Source organism: Sus scrofa, chromosome 12 (genome assembly GCF_054392235.1).
Source record: "Sus scrofa isolate SSC_HxYL_T2T_F1_AM1 chromosome 12, Sscrofa_HxYL_maternal_Yorkshire_Landrace_v2.0, whole genome shotgun sequence".
NCBI classification, from domain to species: Eukaryota; Metazoa; Chordata; class Mammalia; order Artiodactyla; family Suidae; genus Sus; species Sus scrofa.
Window position 1 is genome coordinate 50,772,815 of NC_139394.1, and position 23,765 is coordinate 50,796,579.

The 23,765-nt window shown below is 38.7% G+C and overlaps 1 protein-coding gene across 1 annotated transcript in view; it reads left to right on the plus strand.

Annotated features, from left to right (window-relative positions):
* Window positions 1-347: 347 nt before the first annotated feature.
* CPD (carboxypeptidase D) overlaps window positions 348-23,765 on the plus strand; it is a 70,817-nt gene continuing 47,399 nt past the window's right edge. Inside the window, exons 1-2 of the mRNA XM_003131786.5 lie at window positions 348-1,124; window positions 7,317-7,564. Coding sequence (XP_003131834.3) covers window positions 391-1,124; window positions 7,317-7,564 — 982 coding nt within the window. The 5' untranslated portion in view covers window positions 348-390. The remainder of the gene's footprint in view (window positions 1,125-7,316; window positions 7,565-23,765) is intronic.

Consider the following 23,765-nt stretch of genomic DNA (forward strand, 5'->3'; position numbering starts at 1 on the left):
AAAGATGGGAAGGAGGCTAGGAAGAGTACTCCGAGAAAAGGGGGTGAGAATTTAAGGGGTAAGCCAAAAGAAGAGACTGAGCGAGTAGAGGAAAAACGGAGCAAACGCAGAAGAGGAAACGGGGAGGAGAGAATAAGAGCGACAGGAACCTTGACGACGGAAAAGAGTGACCGAACTCTTCCCGGACAGAAGGAAGGCACACCCAGAGGGAATCGGCTGCTTTAAGGACAGCCCCGCCCCCCGGCGTGACGCCGCAGCAGACCGGTTGGCGATTGGCTGCGGCTGGAGGGCGGGATGGGGTTGCTAGGAGCGGAGGGGATCCGGCGGGCCTCGGCCGCCCGGAGCGCGGAGTTGCGGGAACGGAGCCGGGGTTAGCGGCGCTGCTGGAAGATGGCGAGCGGCTGGGACGCGCGGCCACCCTGGCGGCGGGGGCGCCTCCCGCTGCTTATGTGCCTGCTGCTGCTGCTGCGGAGCCCGGTCCAGGCAGCACACATCAAGAAGGCGGAGGCCACGACGACAACGACAAGCGCGGGCGCCGAGGCGGACGAGGGCCAGTTCGACCGCTACTACCACGAAGAGGAGCTGGGCTCCGTGCTGAGGGAGGCGGCGGCTGCCGGGCCCCCGGGCCTGGCTCGCCTCTTCAGCATCGGCAGCTCGGTGGAGGGTCGGCCGCTCTGGGTGCTGCGCCTCACGGCCGGCCTGGGGCCGCCGCCTCCTGACGGCGACACGGGGCTCGACGCGGCGGGGCCGCTCCTGCCCGGCCGGCCTCAGGTGAAGCTAGTGGGCAATATGCACGGCGACGAGACCGTGTCCCGCCAGGTGCTCATCTACCTGGCCCGCGAGCTGGCGGCTGGCTACCGCCGTGGGGACCCGCGCCTGGTCCGCCTGCTCAACACCACCGATGTGTATGTGCTGCCCAGCCTCAACCCCGACGGCTTCGAGCGCGCCCGCGAGGGTGACTGCGGTCTCAGCGACAGCGGCCCTCCCGGGGCCAGCGGCCGTGACAATAGCCGCGGCCGCGACCTCAACCGCAGCTTCCCGGACCAGTTCAGCACGGGCGAACCCCCGTCCCTGGACGACGTGCCTGAGGTGCGCGCCCTGATCGAGTGGATCCGCAGGAACAAGTGAGTGTTGTCCTCTCTCCACCGCCCTCCTTGTCGCCACCCACCCTCCACGTGAGCCTCCTCCACCGGCGGAGTCTGGATTTGGGACTCAGTAGGCGCTCAAACAGAGCCTGCAGGCCTAAGGAACTGGGGTAGTGAGGGCAGCGGGCGACACTCCATAACGGGGAAAGGGCCCAGGCCGCTTAGCCTCCTGTCCCGCTAATTGTCCGAGAAGCGCTGCCTCGAGGCTGTCATTTGTTCAAAGAATGCAGAGAGCGCTGTTTGCCTGGAGAGGAGACACCTTGGCATTCTGGTCCCTAGTCCCACAGGACCGTAGAATATGAGGTAGACCTTAAGGATGACCTAGGTCAGCTCACTTATTTTGTAGATTAGTCGACAATATTGCAATTATTTTATGACCAAGGCAGTGTGCTAAGCCCGTTTCATGGACTGCATGAGCTCAGCTTATGTTGGCCACAACCTGATGGGGTAGACGGTATTAACATCATTATTTTGCATATGGGGAAGTCGAGAGTCAGATTGTAAGTATTTTACAGAGTTAAGGAGTGTAGCTGAGACTTAGCCTCCAACCTTCTGCTTCTTAGTACTCTTAGCAGCAGTGGAGGGAGACTGTACCCTGAAAGTGACAGATGATGGTTTCTGGGGTCTTCCTCTTGGTTATTTGACAGATACTGGTGCTCTTCCCGTCTTTACCTCTGACATAGCTATGCAGCATGTGGATATGGCTGGCAAACTTGTTCAGATCTGGTATTTTCATCTGTAAGTGGCTTCATTTTAGGCTGTGAAGGGTTTCTGATGCCATTTGAGCACTTTTTTTTTTTTTTTTAAGTGGGTCAGGGCTGAATGGTTAATTGTCACACTTAAGACATACCTTAAGTATTATTCAGCTATGTGGGATTTAAAAATTAAAAGGAGTGTCTGTCGTGGCTGCGGAAACGGATCTAACTAGCATCCATGAGGACACAGATTCCATCCCTGGCCTCACTCAGTGGGTTAAGGATCCAGTGTTGCCTTAGCTGTGGTGTAGGTCGCAGTCGCAGCTCAGATCTGATGTTGCTGTGGCTGTGGAGTAGGCCAGTGGGTGCAGCTCCGATTCAACCCCTAGCCTGGGAACCAGCATATGCTGCAGGTGTGGCCCTAAAAAGGTAAATAAATAAATAAATAAAATAAAGATTGAAGGGAGCATAAGACCCTCGAAATTGCTGTATAACAAAATATTTTAAATATATACAAGATGTGTTTATGTATCCAGTTAGACTTTACATGAATCGTTCCTACTGGCAAAATCTGTGTGAGCTGCAATAATATGGGTCATCTCTGTGGCAGAGGTAGAACTTGAAATGAGTCTTGAGAGATGGGTTGGATTTTCAGCAAAAAAGAGGAGGCGAGGAATAAAAGAAGAGGGAGCTTTCTTCAGATGGAAAAAAGTCTGAAGTGAGCCTACACTTCTTTCCGTTTTCAAGCATCAGCCTTACCAGCATATCCCCATTTTTGTATCTTAATAAGGCTTGTGAAGCAATTCATCTTTCCACCCTGATTTGAGGATTTCTGAGTGACAGATAAGATAAAAGCAATAACAGGTAAAGAAGTTTCCCTGTAGGATTTGCAATCATCTTTTTTTTTTTTTTTTTTTACAAGGTTTCAGTATATATAGCAGACCTTGAAAAATTCATGGGCATTATGACAATTCTAGATTCTTTTTATCTCCCACCTTTCATTTTACTCCTCCTTCTGAGATCCCTTGTAGATATTAATTTCACATACACTTTCTGGGAAGATTTTTCTTTGAAAGATAATGGTGTCAGGACCTCTGAACATTTACATAAGAAGTGTGATTTTAACACACAGCTTATGTTAGAAGCTGTGATGGCCAGGACATTTCTGAGATGATATATCAAATGCACTGTTTGCATTGCTTAAATGATACGTTTAAAATGCTCCATCACGACCCTGCAGAGATGTAAATTCTGTGAATAGATTTTAATCTTTAGTATTAGCTCTGCTGTGACCAAAAATAAAAATGAGCATTGTCTTGGTGCAAGTCACCTTGAGACTATATTGAGAGCTTTAAACTTTGTATCTAGAACCAAAGATTTGCTCTCTGGGTACCTCTTTCCTATCATCAGTATTTAATGATTATAAGTTATAGTCTAGGCTGGTTAGTTCCATGATAGGAGCTTGTGAAAATTTAAAAAACTCATCTGTGTCATTTTGTACACAGAAAGTCATTCTGTTTTGTGATGGATGACTACTCTAATCATATCCTCTGTCTTCCAAATGTAACTCTAATCAGAAGGGAAAGTAGGTGAGTATATAGGGTGAAAGGTACATCTTATTCATCCTCTATCTTTTAAAAAAACTCAAGATACATATTATTTAATGATTCATCAATAACAAAGGACACTGATATGTGAATAAGGTGAAAAACAAGCATACACACAATTTGAGATTGATTCCTAAATATAAAGTCAGCTTTATTAATAGGAAATTTTATTTTATTTTTATAATGATTTTTATTTTTTCCATTATAGCTGGTTTACAGTGTTCTGTCAATTTTCTACTGTACAGCAAGTTGGCCCAGTTACACATACATGTATACATTCCTTTTTTCTCACATTATTATGCTCCATCATAAGTGACTAGATATAGTTCCCAGTTCTATACAGCAGGATCTCATTGCTTATCCATTCCAAAAGCAATACTTTGCGTCTGTATTAATAGGAAATTTTAAATCCACAAACATCAGTCTGTATAGGGAAATTGCCTTTTGCACTGTATTTTGTGAAATAAGTCATCTGAAAATGTCTTGATATCCTATTCACCCAGCTACATTAGAAACAGACTTTTCTTATTGTTTTGGATATGTAAGATTTTAAGACTTATTTCCTCCTTCTTAGGAAAGTGAAGTTTATTTTCTTTGTTACACTTAATACTCCATCTAATTGATGATTTTGTACTATTGATAACCGATAAATGCTTAGGAAAATATAGAAGATTTTAACTCCATTATTAAATTATTTTATAATTTATACTTAACCCTCATTTTGGGGGCACACTGCTTTAATTAAATATTCCTGCTTAGACTTTAATAGGAGATTAGCATATAAATGATTTTTGGGGTATGTTTGTGAAAAGCATTATAAAGTTGGGGTAGGTATAAATCCACAATGTACTGAAACCTTTAGAATTTAGCTTATCAAACATCAAGTTTTTCTTAATTTCAAAAAGTCATTTATAGGGTTATCAGGGGAGCATATAGAGTTACCTTAGAGATTGACTTTAATATCTAGAGACTCTTATTTATAATTTTTATATTTAGCAGCCACTTTAAATCTTATGCAATGAATGAGATATATTAAAGTCAAATGTGAGAAAACACTTAAGAGAATTGATTTAGATGGAAGCCATAAAATATTGTCCAAATAAAATTGGACTGATATGCAAAGTTGGTTTGACAAAGACGAAAAGCAGTAATCTTATAGCCACTGTAGTAGTTATCACTTTCTCTTGAGCTCATCCTTACCAGAGTGGCACTGGTACTTTGAGGCTGTATGAGTAAAGAAAACCTAATAATTTTGTCACTCAAGTAGATTGCAATTATTTCATTGTTCTAAAAGTCTTTGGTTAAGCCATTTTAATAGTATTTCTGAGACGTCTTAGAAGAAATGTTGAAGGAAGTGGAATACAGCCTTCAGTAGAGACTCTTGGAATTTAAAGTTTTAATTGAAAATATGTAGTTAAAAAGTTCCATCGCGGTGCAGCGTTAAGGATCCAGCACTGTCACTCAAATGGCTTGGGTTGCTGCTGTGACTTGGGTTTGACCCCTGGCCAGAGAACTTCCACATGCTGAGGGTGTGGCGGAAAGAAAGAAAGAAAATATATAAATAGCATGCTTCACTTATTTAGAATGTTCAGTTATCCATTTTTTTTTCCCACTAGAATATGAATGCCATGAGGGCATTTTTGTATTTGTTTCTTCACTGATGTATTCCTTAGTGACTACAACATTTGGCTTACAGTTGACCCTCAAGAAAATTTGTTGTGGAATGTATTTTCTGAACTGGGCTGGCCTTCTTGTAACTTTCCCAAAGTGTGTGTGTGTGTGTGTGCGTGTCTGTCTGTCTGTCTTGGTGGTGGTGGGGAGTACTTAAATTATTTTAGAAACCAAGAAGTATATTGTTAATACCTTGCCTATGGTGGAGAGATGAGTAAGGTGGAGTTAGAATATCAGAATATATACCTAGTTTTAGTTTCTGTAGCATTCTTTCTGGCAGTGGAAGTGGGGAGTAGATTGTCTATAAGGCAGTAATTCCCTAAGCAGGATGTTAGGTATGGCCAAAGGAATGAACATTTGTTGAGCAGGTGCTATAAAGCAGTCATTGTGCTAGAAGATGTTGTATTATCTTATTTAATTCTCATAACAACCCTGGGAAGCAAGTAGCATTAATCCCCATTTTACAGATGAGAGAGAAATTGGGGTTCAGTTAATTAACAGGCAGCAACTTCTGGTCATGTTCCTGGTGAATGACATGTCTGAGAAACCAAATGTTCTAACACATATTTGCCTGCTTTCAAAGCCTGTGCTATTGCCACCACATCAAATGGCATTCTCCTCTGGTGTCTGGAACTATGCTAATTATAATTATTTCGTTTTAAACTAGTCTTTTTTCACAGTCTAATCTAGTATTTAAGCACTGTCTTTATCAGCTAAGTTCTGTTTTCTGATGAACAGATTTTGTGTTACAAGTAATTTTCATTGTTTGACCTCCTCTGGGAGGTACTGATCATATGTAACCTTTCAAATTAAACATATCATAGACTTAATATTCTTTCAAGCGTATGGGAAGAAATGTTATATAGCAACCCCCTTTAGAATTTCTGTGGGTCAGTTTAATTTCAGCCACAAAAAGATAGAAGCAAAAAATCCAGTTTTGAGGGCAGAGAGACAAGTGTTTAATCTTCACTGGTAGCAAAGGTTTGAACTGTTGCATGAGTAAAAAATGTGTAAATAGGATTAAAGCATGTTTTTGCCTTTGGCTTTTACCATAAAAGGTGTTCTTCAGTATTTCTATATCTATAAATTTGACCAAATTGTAAATAGGTTCACTTAAAAGTAAAAACATTAAAAAATTAAAATATCTCTTTTATAAAAGCAGCCTTGTCTCCATGTCAGTTTATTTTTCAATGGCCCAACCAGGAACGTTGAGCCTGGAAAGAGTAGCTGCTTTTACAGTGATGCAATAGTCTTTTATGTGCTGTATTGTTTTTCTCTGAAAGCAGCTCACTGTGTCAGGTCTTTTCTCCCTCCTGAATCTTCTCAACTATAGCTTCTCTCTTGAAAATGTGAGTTTAGTGTATTGTGAAACTGGAATGAGCCAGAACACATCCTGTTTTAAATTAGACTTCCTATCTTAAAAATTCTCTCTGGACAGTAGTATACAAAGCATGAAACTCATTAACCTAACTTATGTATTCAACAAATATTTACTTATGTAAGCCACACTTTCTATGAAATAAACGCATTATAAGATGCAGGTATTAGATGGAACTCTAAGAAATTGTCAATATGTAGATCAAAACATGGCTGCATATTGGCAAATTCATATTATTCAACCTATTACATGAATTTAGAGTTCCCCAAATAAGATGTCTCCTGAAACATTAATTTATACTTTGTTGTTCAGCTATCTTTTCAATGATGGGAACATTCTTTAAAGTTATTTGAAGTTAACTTGAATTGTAAAAACTGAAATTTGTTGAATTGATAATGCTGTCTTTCCATTTTCTTTTTTATTGTTGTTTATCTGTTACAACAGCTGAGGAGTTCCTGCTGTGATGCAGTGGGTTAAGAATCCAACTGCAGTGGTTCTGGTTGCTGTGGAGGCATGGGTTTGATACCCCACCCGGCACAGTGGGTTAAAAGGCACAGCATAGGTCACAGCTACAGCTTGGATTCAGTCCCTGGCCCAGGAACTCCATATGCCATGCATGTGGCCATAAAAAAAAAAAAGAAAAGAAAAAAAAATTAAAAACAAACAACAACAACAAAAAACAAGAAAAACAACAGCTGAGAGAGTTGTCTTCTAGGTGTCTAGAGGAATATCTAAGTTTATTTATGGAACATGTAGGATTTAAAAATACATTTTCTGTGCCCTTTAAAATGTAATATGTGACTTGGCTGTGTTTTTGAAGGTTTGTGCTTTCTGGAAATCTACATGGTGGCTCAGTGGTAGCAAGCTATCCTTTTGATGATTCTCCAGAACATAAGGCTACTGGAATCTATAGCAAAACCTCAGATGATGAAGTATTTAAATACTTGGCAAAAGCCTATGCTTCAAACCACCCCATCATGAAAACGGGTGCACCCCATTGCCCCGGAGATGAAGACGAGACTTTCAAAGATGGGATCACGAATGGCGCTCATTGGTACGATGTGGAAGGTAAGTAAAGCCCTGGACTTGTTACACTTTCCCCCGTGTTCATTTAGCCTTCCTTAGCGTGTTCTGGGTGGAAAAGAACACTTCAAGGAATTCTGGCTTTTTAATCTTTAAAAACATTTGTTTCAAACCCCCAGTAAAATGGAAAGAAAACCGCATGAACACATACATATCCTTCATTTCACGGCTCCAGTTGTTATCTTACCCCAAAGGTTCCTTCTCCCTCCCTCTCTCTGTCTCTGTTTCTCTCACACACACACATTCTCTTTTGCCAAATGATCCAAAAGTAGGTTACACATTTCATGACACACCACCTGTAAATACCTCCCAAGTATATACTTCCCAAGTACAGGGGCATTCTCTTATATAACCCATGTACTATTACTGTAACTGAGGAATCAGCGGTAATTCAGTGCTGTCATCCTACATGCTGTCTATGACTCAAATTTCCTGTTATCCCCAAAATATCTGTTAGAGCTCCTTTTCTTCCAGATCAGATCCAGCCAAGGTTCCAGCATTGCATTTGGCTCTTGTGTTTTTTAAGTTTCCCCAATCTAAAAGAGTCTTATCAATAGTCTTCTTTCTTTTCTTTTCTTCTTTCCTTCCTTTTTGCTTTTAGGGCCACACCTGCAGCATATGGAGGTTCCCAGGCTAGGGAATTGAATTGGAGCTGCAGCTGCCAGACTACACCACAGCTGTGTCTCAGCTCACAGCAATACCAGATCCTTCACCCAGTGATCGAGGCCAGGGATCAAACCCGCATCCTCATGGATACTAGTCGGGTTCGTAACCAGCTGAGCTACAGTGGAAACTCCCATCTTTTTCTTAATGGTGGTGAATCCTTTGAAGAATCCAGACCAGTTATCCTATAATATTCTAGATTTTTCACTTTCTTCATGTTAAGGCCAAATTTTCCAGCAAGACCATTATATTGATCACAGCAGGAGACACATAAAATCAGGCTGCAAGTGGCCACGTTGGACAGCTTGGTTAATGTGATGACCACCACTTGTCTCCATTTTACATAAAGGCACATTTTCCCTTTGTATTTCAATCTGTGGGGTGAATGCTATTTTTACAAAATTACCGTTGAACAAATGTGTATGCATTCTAACCATCTTTAAATGTAAAATGAAGTATTAATTACATTCACGATGTTGTACATCTGTATCACCACTGTCTATTTACAAAACTCTTTAAATACCAAACGGAAACTCCTTAACCATTAAGCAGCAACTCCCCATTGTCCCCTGCACTACCACCTCCCTAGCCACTGGTAACTTCTAATCTCCTTTTTACCTCTGTGACGTTGCCTGTTGTAGATATTTCATACAACTGGAGTCATAAGTTTGTCCTTTTGCATCTGATTCATTTCACTTGGCATCGTGTTTTCAGGGTTCATCCATTTTTGTAGCATGTATCAGTACTTTGTTTTTATGGCTGAGAAATATTCCATTGTAGGTATATACTGCATTTCATTTATTCAGTCATCTGTTGCTGCTACCTTTTGGCTACTACGAATCATGCTGCTATGAGTATTGGTGTCTAAGTATATATTTGAAGCCTTGTTTTCAGATCTTTTGGTTATAAATATATTTAGCTTTTGAGGAACCACCAAACTGTTTACACAGTGGCTGTACCACCTTACCACCAGCAGTTCCTTATGGAATGCTATATTTGTATCAAAGTAAGCTTGAATTGTTTCTCTTTTCTTTTAAATGTTATAAAAGCAGCTATTCTTTTAAAACTTGAGGTATCTTTTGAATAATAACGTTGTTTTTAAGCACACACTTAGAAAAGTTAAAAGTAGAAGAGGCAAGTCAGTCTATGGAAATGTCATCGGTATAAACTTTTTCTCTTGGAATCTGTCCATGGTGGATACCTTAAGTCTTCTTTGCCTTGTTATTGGCAGTCACATTATAAAGTATCTTATGACATTTCTCTTAATATGTCTTCATTTAAATATTTGAATTACTTTTTGACTTTTTATGTCAAGCCAGGTGTGCCCAAATTGGGTGCTAAGTTTGAGGACTTGGTACTTTTCAAGAGTTTTCTGATTCCCCTCTAGTTTTTATTGGTGCTTCTTATATATAACAAGTGATTTGAAATATTTAGAAAGGGGTTTGAAATATGTAGAAGCCAGACTTTCTGCCCAAAGCAATTAGAGGTGATTTGAAAAACCATTAATTTTTTTTTTATAAACAAAGGATGTACTTTAATGCCTAATCTGATTTCAGTCTTTAGCAAATATGTTTAATAAAACCCCATTTCATGAACTAGTAGTTTTGTGATGTAGTTAAGTTGCTTCATTATTTGAGATATTATTTAAAATAATGGATTGAAAATAATTTATTTTTCCTTTTTGGAGAAAGTTGCAAAACATTAGGAAGTGATCTCTAATTGACAATTGATTAAGGAAAGTAAACATATTTTATATTATTTGAAAAATAAGCATGCTTCCTCCACAGTAAGTAAGGTTATTTGGTTAAGCCAGGCAACAGGTTTTGCTGAGTCTTCAGTCATTTAAAAAGACCTAAATTTTGCTGCTGCCATTATTTTTGTTTTATGGGCATCAATTTCTCTCCTGTTTCAGCTGGATGGTCAGACATATTTTGCATCATTTCTACAGTAGTTACAGTAGTTTGTATATCTTGCTGCCTCAGCAGTATCAATATCAAGGAGTTTCAGTAGTTTCACCAGTTTCAACAGAGCAAATTCATTACTTATCTTATACTGAACTGCAGTGAGTAAGATATTGTGAAGCCTTGTGACTAGGTGTATATCAGACCCGGATGTCCTAGAGTAACTTCGTAAACACTTTATGTAATGTATTTAGAAATTCTAACTCAAAGAAGTATAGACTTTTTTTTTTTTTTTTTTTTTTTTTTTTTTGTCTTTTGTCTTTTTAGGGCTGCACCTGCGGCATATGGAGATTCCCAGGCTAGGGGTCTAGTCGGAGCTACAACTGCCAGCCTATGCCATCCCCACAGCAATGCAGGATCCGAGCCGTGTCTGCGACCTACACCACAGCTCAAGGCAACGCTGGATCGTTAACCCACTGAGCAAGGCCAGGGATTGAACCCGCAACCTCATGGTTCCTAGTTGGATTCGTTTCTGCTGCGCCATGACGGGAACTCTTTCCAGTATAGACTTTCAGAGCTAAAAATGAATATCTTGATCTAGTGCGGTTCTTTTGCTTAAGGAAATCCAGGCCTTAGAGAAGAAATAACTTGTGCGAAATCCTTTAGCAAATATTTACGGAGTACCTGCCACATCCTATACACTGTAGTAAGTGATGAGGATATAGTGTGAGCAAAACAGAAACAACTGGTCTCAAGGCTCAGACAATGTATTAACATCGGGGGATGTGAGGTGTTCTGACCCCCACCACTTTCGCCTGTCCTGCCAGGGTTGATTCAGCATATCTAGCTGTCGACGTGGGTGGCCTTGCTTCTCTCAACACGTCTCTCAAACCTCATCTAGGGAGTGAGTATCCTAATAAAGCCTGTGACTAGCCTTGCTCGTCTGCTGAAGCCTGTTATTGTGGAAGCCTAAGCTGAGTTTATTCATGGAGCAGACCTCCTTTTATTTTTTTTAAACCACATGTGCTAATTTTTATCTTTGTTTACCGTTCTTTATTATTTTCTTTATTTACTGTTTTGAAGACACTATAAAAATCATCTGATGGTTTAGAATGTTTATTCCAAAGCAGACTTAATGAAATGAAATTAGTTTTGGTCGACTTTTACCATTGTCTTCTTTCAACTTATAGAAATTTTTAAAAGAGCAAGTAACTCCAGACCACCTATAATTGAAGTTGTATGATCAAAGGTCACAGCTTTGTGAAACTTTTAGAGTTTTCTTGGGCATGCCATTGTTTTACTTTATTTTCCTGCAAATAGATGGACTCTGCAGTGTAGTGTAATGATGGCTAAGGGCGGAGCTTTGGAATCCTGCTGCCTTGGGTTTGAACCCCAGTTCTGCCATTAAGTAGCTGTGTGTGTGTGAGAGAGAAAGAGAGGGACGGAGAGAGATCTTGGACAAGTTAAGTTCTCTAAGCTTCAGTTTCCACGTTTAAACAATGAAGATAAATACTGTCAACCTCATTGAATTATGTAAAGCACTCAGCCTAGCTCCTGGCACCATGGCTACTTATCTCTGATAGAACTTAAACTTCACGAGGGCAAGGACTTCGTTTTATTCAGTTTTCTATTCCCAACACACAGAACCATGCCTGGAATATAGAAGATAAACAGTAAGTCTTTTTTGAATTTTTGAATAATTGAATTCTAAGCATTTGAGAAATGAGTACATAGTTATTTAAAATCTTAGTACATAGTTATTTAGAATTTTAGATGACCTTTAGATAATCTTATAAAAACTTATAAAAACATTCTTTCTAATTTTGCTCCTACTCTGAGAAAATTTATAAGCTTGTCTTACTAGTAGATCCTAGATCAGTATTTTTCAAACTTTTTCCCCCCACGTTCGCAGCATGTGGAAATTCTCGAGGAGGGATCCCATCCGAGCCACAGCTGCAACCTATGCCACAGCTGCAGCGATACCAGGTCTTTAACCCATTGTGTAGGCCAGGGATTGAATCCATGCCATTGCAGAGATGATGCTATGTCCTTAGCCTGCTGCACCATAGCAGGAACTCCAAACTTTCGTTTTATTGAGACCTATAATATAAAATACCTTTTGGTCATTTATGTACATTTCGTATATGTGTAAACATAAAACTGCAAAAATTTCATGTGGCAATACTTATCTTTGTAATATATTCTGTTGTTGTTGTTGTCTCTACTATTTCTTTAAATAAAAAAAGCTTGTCTGAACTCACTAATATATCTCACAACCTACTAATGGGCCATAACCTATAGTTTAAAAAAAATACTTTTGGTTACTCTGTGGTAGTAAAATTGACTTATTTTCAAATTTTAAGTAGGAACAAAACATCTTGAAAGTTGTTTATGATAACTTACTATTTAGGCTTTTTATTTTATCCTGTCTTATTTACATATCAGTCATTTTCAGTGAGGACTGAGCTATAAATATTTATCTCAGATGACCTAACCTTAGGTTGCCTTCCTTATCGTATGAATGGGTATTGAGATAGGAGATAGGTCAGAAATATAGTCAGGCCTACATGTTGCCTGTGAGCCTATGCATTCTATGATCACTTAAAGATTGTTGCCATAACACCGTGTACTGTCTTTTTAAACCACTGCTACCTTGGGGCTGAATCTTTTCAAACTAGTAATAACATTTTTTAAAAATTTATTCCACTGCTACCTTGGGACTGAATCTTTTCAAACTAGTAATAACAAATTTTTTAAAAATTTATTCTAGAAGAAGAAAATGTTCTGTAGGTTTATCAAACTTTATTCTCTCTCTCTCTCCCTTTTTTTTGTCTCTTCATCTTTTCATCTTTTTAGGGCCGCACCTGCGGCATATGGAGGTTCCCAGGCTAGGGGTCCAGTCGGAGCTGTAGCCACCAGCCTATACCACAGCCAAAGCAACACAGCAACATCAGATCCGAGCCACGTCTGCGACCTACACCACAGCTCACAGCAATGCCAGATCCTTAACCCACTGAGCAAGGCCAGGGATCGAACCCGCAATCTCACGGTTCCTAGTCAGATTCATTTCCACTCTGTGCCACGACAGGAACTCCTGTTCTCTCTCTTTATTATGCTATGGGAAGAGAGCTATGAAAAGTGACCATATAGCATATCTGTAAGTATTTCAGGTGTTCTTTTTGTTTGTTGTGGATTTAAACTTCTTTGATCATGTGGAGACCAGACTGAGCAGCACTAATGTGCTCTAAATATTGAGGTATATTTGGCTTAAAGTAGATTGTTGACAGAAGGGAAAGAACATGGGGAAGATAATTACCAAACTGTTTTGGACAGCAGAGAAGGTTAGATTTGGTCCAAAAATGGACCAAAAAGCTTATTCTTCAGTAGCATTTTCTGTGTCATTAAACAGGGCATTATGTCATAATCCTTATGACATCAGAAAATTGGAATCTACATAAAATAAAAAAGAATCAAATGGATAGTATAGGACTGAAAAAATCTAATATCTGATATTAAGAAACAGACAAATCTATAAATATAGTAGGAAATTTTAAACATGCCTTTCTCAGTAGTTGTTAGATCACGAAGACAAAAATATCGGTAAGGATGGAGAGGATTTAAATAACATAAACCAATCTGACCTAATGACCATGTGCAAAATACTGTCCCCGTATCTAATTTTCCTGCAGAGTCTGGTTACTTATCTGAAGTGTGTGTGATAAGTGATTTACTACTGGTCGCACTTAAGGAAGATGGGTCTAGTTCTATTAGTTCTTGTGTTACTTTGTTTTGGAAATTATCTATTAAGAACAAAGTCGCAAACATACTAAAACTTCAAGCATTCTTCTGCCTTTGCTTGCTTCACATTTCAATAGGATCAAGTTGAAACATCTTAGTATGGCACCAAAGATCCCACAGTCTGACTCAAGCCTACATTTCTAGGCTTGTCCTTCCTGCAAAACATGAACCTTCACATATTGGGCTGTTCTCTGTCCCGAATGCTTTTCTCAAGTTCAGCTGTAACCTACTCTGATACCTCCCCTGTATTACCTCACTCTCCTGCCTTCCTGGAATTCTTTGTTTAACATCAGTGTAATGCTTATCTATTTACACTGTTAGTTTTTTCTGTCTCCTGCCAGAGTGCGCATTCTTTGATAATAAGGTCAGTGTGGTGCTACTCATTTTGGAGTTGTCATTATACAAAATGTATTGGCAGAAAAAGTGTCCTAGAGGAAGTGAGACTAGGGCAGTTTTTACAGTCACTTGGAATGTGGTCTGTTTAGAGAAAAGGGCTTTATCTAGAGGGATGCTGTGCAAAAGGGAGTATGAGCTATGTAAGAAATTATGTAAGAATTGCAGAACTGACCATCAGTTAGATAGCAGAACAGTGTGTCAAGGCAAAGAAAGACCTAAAGATATAACTTTGAGGTGTCGAGCCTGGATAAATAAGAATGGTTATGGAAAAGGGAAGGAACTAATAGAGAAGTGTGCTCTGTGTGTGTGTGTTTTCTCTTCAGATGGGAAAGGATTGAAAATTGGAGTTGATACTGGATGTACTAATTATAAGTACCCAATGTACAGTTGGGTGATAGCTCTGGAGCTTGGGAAAGAGGTCCAAGATGATGAAGAGATTCAGGAGTTATGAGACTTGTGGAAAGCATATGGCAGTGTACATGATTTTGAAAATTGAATTGATACTGTTAATTGCTTGGAGGCAGAAATTCAACTAGAAAAAAATATATATATATAAATGAACAGATGGATGCTTTTTCATTTCCAAAGTGAATGTACTTATGGCCTTCTGTACTGGGATGTTTTCTTTAAGGAATGCCAAACAGATTACATATTCTTAGTCTGTTCATATTTTAAGAATACTATTGATAATCAAATATACATTAGTCAAGGGCTTTTGATCTTAGCTGATCTTATACATGAAGGAACTAGTTGATCTTTTTTTCTTCCTTTTGCTCTCTCTCTCTCTTAATCTGAGTGCCATCTAATTTAAAAGGAAAGCAAAAAGGTAAAATGGTACTCAAACAGAATATTTGCTTCTACTCGAGTCATGAGTTTGCTTTAGTAAACTGAAATATAGCCTCATAAAAACCCGACCTTTAGGAGTAGTGTGGTTGTATATTCTATAATGTAATTGTAGGCTTTCATGCAGGTTGAGAAAGAACCAAACACTAAACACTACTTTAGGATTTGGCCAGTGTCTAAACATTAGGCTGTGTGTGTGTGTGTTTAACACAGGTGGTAGAGAATGGGAAAGTATTTTTAAAAAATTGCTATTCAAAGAGCTGTGTGAGAGATAGGGTTGACCAAGTTAGACAAAACAGAAAACAGATGCAAGACTGTGTAATGTAGTTTAACTTTGTAGAATCATATCATTAGCAAATATATATTCAGTGGGAGTGGTGAAGGAAGTAGATTTTCGTAAGGTAAGTTGTTCAGATTACGAAGACCAAGTTCAGCTAAGATTTGGTCAAAGTGAACTTGAATTTAAAGACCAGGAATATGGGGAAAATTTTTTTTCAAGGACAACTTCCGTTGTTTCTATTCATATGATCCAGATGTTCCACTTAAAATTTTTTATGACCATCATGCTCATTAGCTCTTAAAAATACCTCAATGAGTACAAAATATCACTTAATAATTCACTTATTATATATAAATAAATTGTTTACAAAAGTCTAATCTATGAGAACTTCTGTGTTTTGAAGTAGTTTTATTAAATGAATAACAGCAAGCTCCAAATGTAAATATAGAATGGAAATTACCTACCTATATTTCAATATTCTAAAATGCTTTTCCTGATGAAAATAATGTTCTTGTGAAATATTTATGGTTTTTCTGGTTGGTGGTGGTGGTGGTTTTTTGGGGGGCCGTACCTGTGTCATGTGGAAGTTTCCAGGTCAGGGGTCAAACTCAAGCCACAGCAGCAACAACACCAAGTCCTTAACCACCAGGCCACTCCTTTTGGGGTTCTTATATAATGCATTTTGATATTTTATAGTTGGCCTACTGAGACAAGTTTTAAAAAACTTGCTATGTTTGAGTCTTAACATTATAACATTGGTTATTTTTTCCCAATGGCTTTTTTGCATGAAACATAGAAATGAATCATTAGTGCCCCATCTTTAAATAAATGATTGAATTTGTTTAAGTACTCTTCACCTCCTTAAAACTAGATCTCTCTAGTGAAAACAATAATAGGGATTGGTTCCAGATCAAAATGAATTGAATCTCTTAAAGCATATGAAGATTAGGTGTAAGACACATTGAAGGAGTTGAGTGGAAATGAGTAGATTCTTTGATTGGAAGATCTAGCCACCCATAACTGTTATATTGATCTCAATTTATTGTAGTGCTGGAAAAATTCCTCATGGCTACACTTTTAGTCTTATTCTTTTTTTTTTTTTTTGTCTTTTTGCCTTTTCTAGGGCCGCTCCTGCAGCATATGGAAGTTCCCAGGCTAGGGGTCGAATTGGAGCTATAGCCACTGGCCTATGCCAGAGCCACAGCAATGAGGGATCCGAGCTGCGTCTGCAACCTACACCACAGCTCATGGCAACGCCGGATCCTTAACCCACTGAGCAAGGCCAGGGATCAAACCCTCAACCTCGTGCTTGCTAGTCGGATTCGTCAACCACTGTGCCACAACAGGAACTCCAGTCTTATTCTTAAATATTGGTAAAGGAAGGAAAGCATCGCAAAGTTTCACAATACATTGCATCCAATTTATTCCTAGCTCAGAAGACTCCATATTGGTAGAGAGGCTAAAAAGCTAAATGTATACCTTTTGTCTTTCTTTGCCAGTTTCTCTGGGGAGTAGAAGGAAATAGTCTACCTCAGTGGCTTTCAAACTGGGTATGTGTGGGGAGGAGGAGGAGACCATTTAGTTTGAGTCACTTTAAGGAAATAAATTTCCAGATCTTCCATACCTACTCTTTTCTAATACTGCTCTGCCTGAGAAAGATGCTACCTGCAGAAGTTGAAACTCATAGCCTATTCTCCCTCTTGACTGAAGATAGGCATGCCTTTCTACCCATCTGAATCACACTATAGTATGTTGACTTAGCATTTTCCAAACTTACAGTGCACCAAAAACAAAAAGGACAATTTGGTGGTTATTTTAATGGTATCATAAAAGCACCACTCAGACTTCTAATTTAAAGCTCTATTTTCAGTAATTATTATCTGTCAGGTTTATTGGTGATCAAAATCTATGTAAAACTATGCTTTTATTGATAAATACCAGTCGTTATTGTAATACTTCACTTTAAAAGATGAAAATTTAATAGGGCATTAAGATCACTGGAAATTAAGAGAACTTTAAATACACATACATACGTATCATTTTAGATTGAAGTAGTATAGGATGATCGTTGAAAGACTTTCAAGCATAAAAGTAAATCCCGTTCAAATAGCAATCTGTGGGACAAGTGGAATGGAAATAAAAGTACAAAGAGAAAAAGAGAAGATGTGAAATTCCTCCTGCTGGAGTTCTTGCCATGGCGCAATGGGTTAGGAATCTGACTGCAGTGGCTGGGTTGCTGCAGAGGTGCGGGTTCGATCCCTGGCCTGCACAGTGGGTTAAATGGTCCAGTGTTGCTGCATCTGTGGCACAGGGTGCAGCTGTGGCTCAGATTCAGTCCCTGGGCTGGGAACTTCCATATGCCACAGGTGCCATAAAGTCAAAAAATAAAATAAAAATAAAAATTCCTCATGTTGAAGAGTATATTCATGCAGGTTTTAAATAGATGATTCTCAAAATCAAATCAAAGTATTTTTATTTATTTGAATCTACCTAAAATAATAATATAAAATTTTTATTTAAAGATATAGAAATTTACATTTGCAAAAGATTACATTTTTTGCAATTATTTAAATTTAAAATGAAAACTTTCTGATACCAACTTTAAAATGCGTGAAATGTTACATACTTTTTCAAAACTATTTTACTATGAATAAAAAAGTTCGAAGGTCATTTGTTTGGATAGACCCTGAGAGTCTAATAGCTGTTCCTGGCTTGCTTATTTATGATTGTTAATAAATAGGTTAAATAGCAGATCCTTTATGTACTATTAGTAAAGCGCTTTGTTGCTTTGAGGTATGCCTGTGGGAAATGTTTCACTCCCAAAATTAAAATTTTCTTTGACTGGATAAAGGTAATATTCTGAAATCAGACATTTTTTCCTTTAGTCTCTGTTGAGCCACATAACATGTCGGCTTTAAAAAATAAACAAATGTAGGAATTCCCGTCATGGCTCAGCAGTTAGCAAATCCAGCTAGCATCCATGAGGATATGGGTTCGATCCCTGGCCTCAGTCAGTGGGTTAAGGATTTGCCGTTGCCCTGAGCTATGGTGCAGGTCGCAGACTTGGCTCAGATCCTGTGTTGTTGCAGATTTGGTATAGGCTGGCAGCTACAGTTCTGATTTGACTGCTGGTGTGGTTCTAAAAAGACAAAAAAAAAAAAAAATATTAACTGAATCTGGCATTAGCTGTAGCTGTCAGGAATGTCAGGCCTAACTGCAGATCATTGTTCTCTGTCAGTGAACACCAGCTTTGTATAAGTAGGTTTTCTGCTAAGGGAAAAAAAAAAATCAAGACAATGAACCTGAACCAGCTACTTAGCTAAGATTACTTATTATACAGTCTTTGGACATTTAGAATTGGAAAAATAATATGAAGTTTAACACAGATGGCAAATAATACCTATTTGTGGAATATCACAAAAAATTCTCTAATTATTCATAACTCAGTTAATACCCCCATTTGCATTCCAGGTTTTTTTAGATGATTTTTAAAGTAATTTTTAAACTAAAACTTGAAGTTGGTGAATAAAGACTTTTTGATATTCTTTTTTTTCCCTGTTTTATTTTTTATTTTTTTTGACCCAATATGCAAGTATGTGTATTTTTTTTCTACTGTACAGCATGGTGACTCAGTTACACTTACATGTATACATTCTTTTTTTTCATATTACATGTTCCATTTGATATTCTTTTTTTTTTTTTTTCCCTGTCTTTTCTATAGCAGCACTCGTGGCATATAGAGGTTCCCAAGCTAGGGGTCTAATCAGAGCTATAGACGCCGGCCAATGCCAGAGCCACAGCAAGGCGGGATCCGAGCTGTGTCTGCGACCTACACCACAGCTCACGGCAACGCCGGATCCTTAACCCACTGAGCAAGGTCAGGGACTGAACCCGCAACCTCATGGTTCCTAGTCACATTCGTTAACCACTGCGCCATGACAGGAACTCCTCCATTTGATATCCTAAGGTTAGGATAGCTTTATCATTTTTGTCTGGCAGCTAAAAGTTACTTTCTGTTCTTCTGCCATTGATTGACTCTTAGGAGTTTTGAAAGAGAGAGGTAAAGGTGTATAGCATGGATCACTATTTGCCTCCTGGGAATGGCTCATTATTATAGACTCAGAGGAAATGTGCTTTATTTTTGTGAGATTTCACTGAGAGAAGGATATTTTGTAGATAGCTTTCTGTTATTGATTTCTATATAATTCTGTCATGTCAAAGAACATACTCTATATAATTTCATTTCTTTTAAATTTGCTGTTTGTTTTATGACTCAGGATATGGTCTGTCTTGGTGAATATTCCACACATACTTCAGAAGAATATGTATTCTACCCTTTGGGGTAGGATCTACTATAAATGTCATTTAGCTCTAGTTGCGTGATGCTGTTTTTCAATTCTTGTCTATCCTTTGCTGATTTTCTGTTTACTTGTTCTGTTGGTTACTGAAAGAGGAATAGTGACGTCTGCAACTATGACTGTGGATTCGTCCATCTCTTCTGTTGGTACTGTCAGTTTTTGTCTCATGTTTTGAAGTTCTGTTGTTAGTTGCCATATTTAGGATTGGTATATTCTCTTGGTGAATTGACTCTTTTGTCATTATGTGCTACCCATCCCTCTTTATACTTGGTATTTTACCTTGCTCTAAAATCTACTTTATTTGATATTAATATAGTCAATCCATCTTTCATCTGATTTGTGTTTACATGGTATATTTTTCCCATTCTTTTAATTTACCTTACAATTTATATTTAAAGTGAGGATACACTTGGGACTTGTTTTTTAATTCAGTTTGACCATTTCTTTTAGTTGGTGCATTTGTACCATTTACATTGAATGTAGTTGTGGATGTATTTGGATTAAGGTCTGCCTTTTTATTACTTTTCTCTTTGTCCCTCTGTTTTTTATCCCATTGCTTCCTCTTTTCTATTTCCTGTTGTATTGTTTGGATGTTTATTATGTTATTTTAACTGTATTTTTTTATTGGTTTTTTTTTTTTTTTTTTTTTTGGTTTTGTCTTTTTTTTTTTTTTTTGCCTATTTAGAGCCACACCCACGGCATATGTAGGTTCTCAGGCTAGGGGTCTAATCAGAGCTGTAGCTGCCGGCCTACACCACAGCTCACGGCAATGCCAGATACTTAACCTGCTGAGCGAGGCCAGGGATCGAACCCAAAACCTCATGGTTCCTAGTTGGATTCGTTAACCACTGAGCCACGACAGGAACTCCCTTAACTGTATTTTTTTACTGTATCTCTTTGTAAAGTTTTGTTTTGGAAGTTGCTCTGGGAATCACAATTTACAATTTACATACTTAACTTTTCACAGTTCTACCTAGAGGTAATATTTCACCACTTCCAGAGGAACATACAAGTCTTAGCACCACACCCTTTACCCTACCCTTTAGGTTGCAGTTGCATTATATGTATTTTATGTATATTTATATGTAAATATACATACATTAAACCCCATATTATATCTACACACATCAATGTGTGTATATACACACATTAAACTCCACAATACACACATTATAACCCACCAGTGTTACAATTTTTGCTTTCAATTTATATACGTACTTTTGAAAACTTAAGAGGAGGAAAACAATTTATTATATTTACCCAGATGTTTACCATTTCTGTTTTTTTCATTCTTAAAATTTTTCTTGGTATCATTACTCTTCTACTTGAAGAATTTCCTTAAGCATTTCTTTTAAAGCTAGTCTGCTTGTGGTAGATTCTTTTAGCTTTCTTTCACTGAGAATATCTATTTTTGCCTTCATTCCTGAAGGGTATTTCCCTGGATATAAAACTCTCAATTTTTGGAGTTCTCTTTGTGGTGCAGCAGAAACAAACCCAGCCAGTATCCATAAGGATGTGGGTTTGATCCCTGGCCCCGCTTAGTGGGTCAGGATACAGCGTTGCCATGAGCTGTGGTGTAGTCACAAGCTGGGCTCGATTCTGGTGTTGCTGTGGCTGTGGCGTAAGCCGGCAGCTGCAACTTCCATTCGACCCCTAGCCTGGGAACTTCCATGTGCCGTGGGTGTGGCCCTAAAAAGCAAAACAAAAAACAAAAAAAGAAAAACCCCAAAAAACCAACAACCCAAAAAACATCAAAGCAAAACTCTGGGTTTTTAAACTTTTTACTTACTTATTTATTTATTTTTAAATGTTTTGTGCCATTGCCTTCTGTCCCCTTCATGGCTTCTGATGAAAAATTCACAGTCATTTGATTTGTTTCCCTATATAAATGTATCCTTTTTCTCTGACCACTTTCAAGATTTTTTCCTTTATCTCTGTATTTCACTAGTTTGATTATGAAATATCTAGGCATGAATTTCTTTGAGTTTATCCTGTTTGAGAATTGCTGAGCTTCTTTTTTTTTTTTTTTTTTTTTTTTTTTTGGTTGTTGTTGTTGTTGCTATTTCTTGGGCCGCTCCCGTGGCATATGGAGGTTCCCAGGCTAGGGGTTGAATCGGAGCTGTAGCCACCGGCCTACGCCAGAGCCACAGCAACGCGGGATCCGAGCCGCGTCTGCAACCTACACCACAGCTCAGGGCAATGCCGGATCGTTAACCCACTGAGCAAGGGCAGGGACCGAACCCGCAACCTCATGGTTCCTAGTCGGATTCGTTAACCACTGCGCCATGACGGGAACTCCTGAGCTTCTTTAAATACAAGTTGTATGTCTTTCACCAAATTTGGAAAGTTTTCAGCCATTATTTCTTCAACATTTTTTTTTCAGCATGGCATTCTTTTTCTTCTCCTTTTGGCAAAAATGTTAGACATTTTGGTACTATCCGTAAAACTCTGTTCTTTTATTTTTTTCTGTGTTGTTCAGATTAGATAATTTCTGCTTATCAGCCTTCAAATTAACTCTCCTCTTTGTCATTTCCATTCTTCTGCTGAACTCATCCAAGAAATTTTAAAATTTTGGTTATTATATTTTTTTTACTCTTGAAATTTCTGTTTTGTTCTTTTTAAAATCTTCTGTTTGTTTCTTTTGTTTCAGTTCAAGAATGTTTAATCTTGGAGTTCCTGTCGTGGCTTAGTGGTAACAAACCCAACTAGTAACCATGAGGACGCAGGTTCGATCCCTGGCCTCACTCAGTGGGTTAAGGATCCAGCCTTGCTATGAGCTGTGGTATAGGTTGCAGACGCAGCTCAGATCCAGCGTTGCTGTGGCTGTGGTGTAGGCCAGTGGCTACAGCTCCAATTCGACCCCTAGCCTGGGAACTTCCACATGCCGCAGGTGCAGCCCTAAAAGACAAAAAAAAAAAAAAAAAAAAAAAAAAGTTTAATCTTCCTTAAAGCATGGCTATAATAATTGCTTTAAGGTTAGTTTGATAATTCCGACATCTAGGTCACCTTTGGGTTGGTGTGTATTGATTATTTTTTCCTTATAAGTTCTTGACATTTTCCTAGTTCTTTGAATGTCAAATAATTTTTGGATTATATTTTCAACATTTTGAGTTTTATGAGATCTGAGTCTTATTTAAATTCTATAAGAAATGGTAATTTTTTGGTTTCTGTTCTGGCAGTGAATGACCCAGTTACGTTCAGCTGCAAGTTGTGACTTGCCTCCTGTGTGTTGTGATTCCAATGTGGGTGCAGTTTTCAAAGCCTTTGCACTACCTGTTCAGATCTGTCTTATGCGAGTACCACCCAAGGATCCATCTGAGGTCTGGGATATGGGCTATTCTGTAGATCAGTTCTTAATGCTTTTGGTATGCTATTCAGGGTCAGGTCCTGACAAGTGGAATTTAGGGTTGAGCCCAGCAGTTCATAGAAAACTTTATATGATCCCTATCTTGAACTCTCTCCTATCTGTAGTCTCATAATCTCTGGCCTCCAAGGCTTCCCAAAATAGATTGTGAATAAAGACATCAAAGGATGTGCCATATCATTAGTTGCCAGGGAAGTACAAGGTGAAACCACCAGGAGATAACACTGCACACCCCCAGGATACTTAAAATTAAAAAGGCTGATCTGTTGTTTGAGCAACTTGTTAGCTAAGGATGCTGAGCAGTTAGAACATTCATACCTTGATGGGGGAATGTAATATGGTACAGCCACTTTGGAAAACAGTTTGACACTTTCTTATGAAGTTAAATTTACTTACCGCATGATCCAGCCATGCCTCTCCTAGATACTGGCTCCAATGACATGAAAAAAGTATGTCCACAGTAAGACTTAGACACAGCTTTATTCATAATTGCCAAAAACTGAAACCAAGTCAAATACCCACCACATAGTGAATGGAATATGTAGCTTTAAAAAAGAAAAAGAGGAGAATTTGTATATATAAT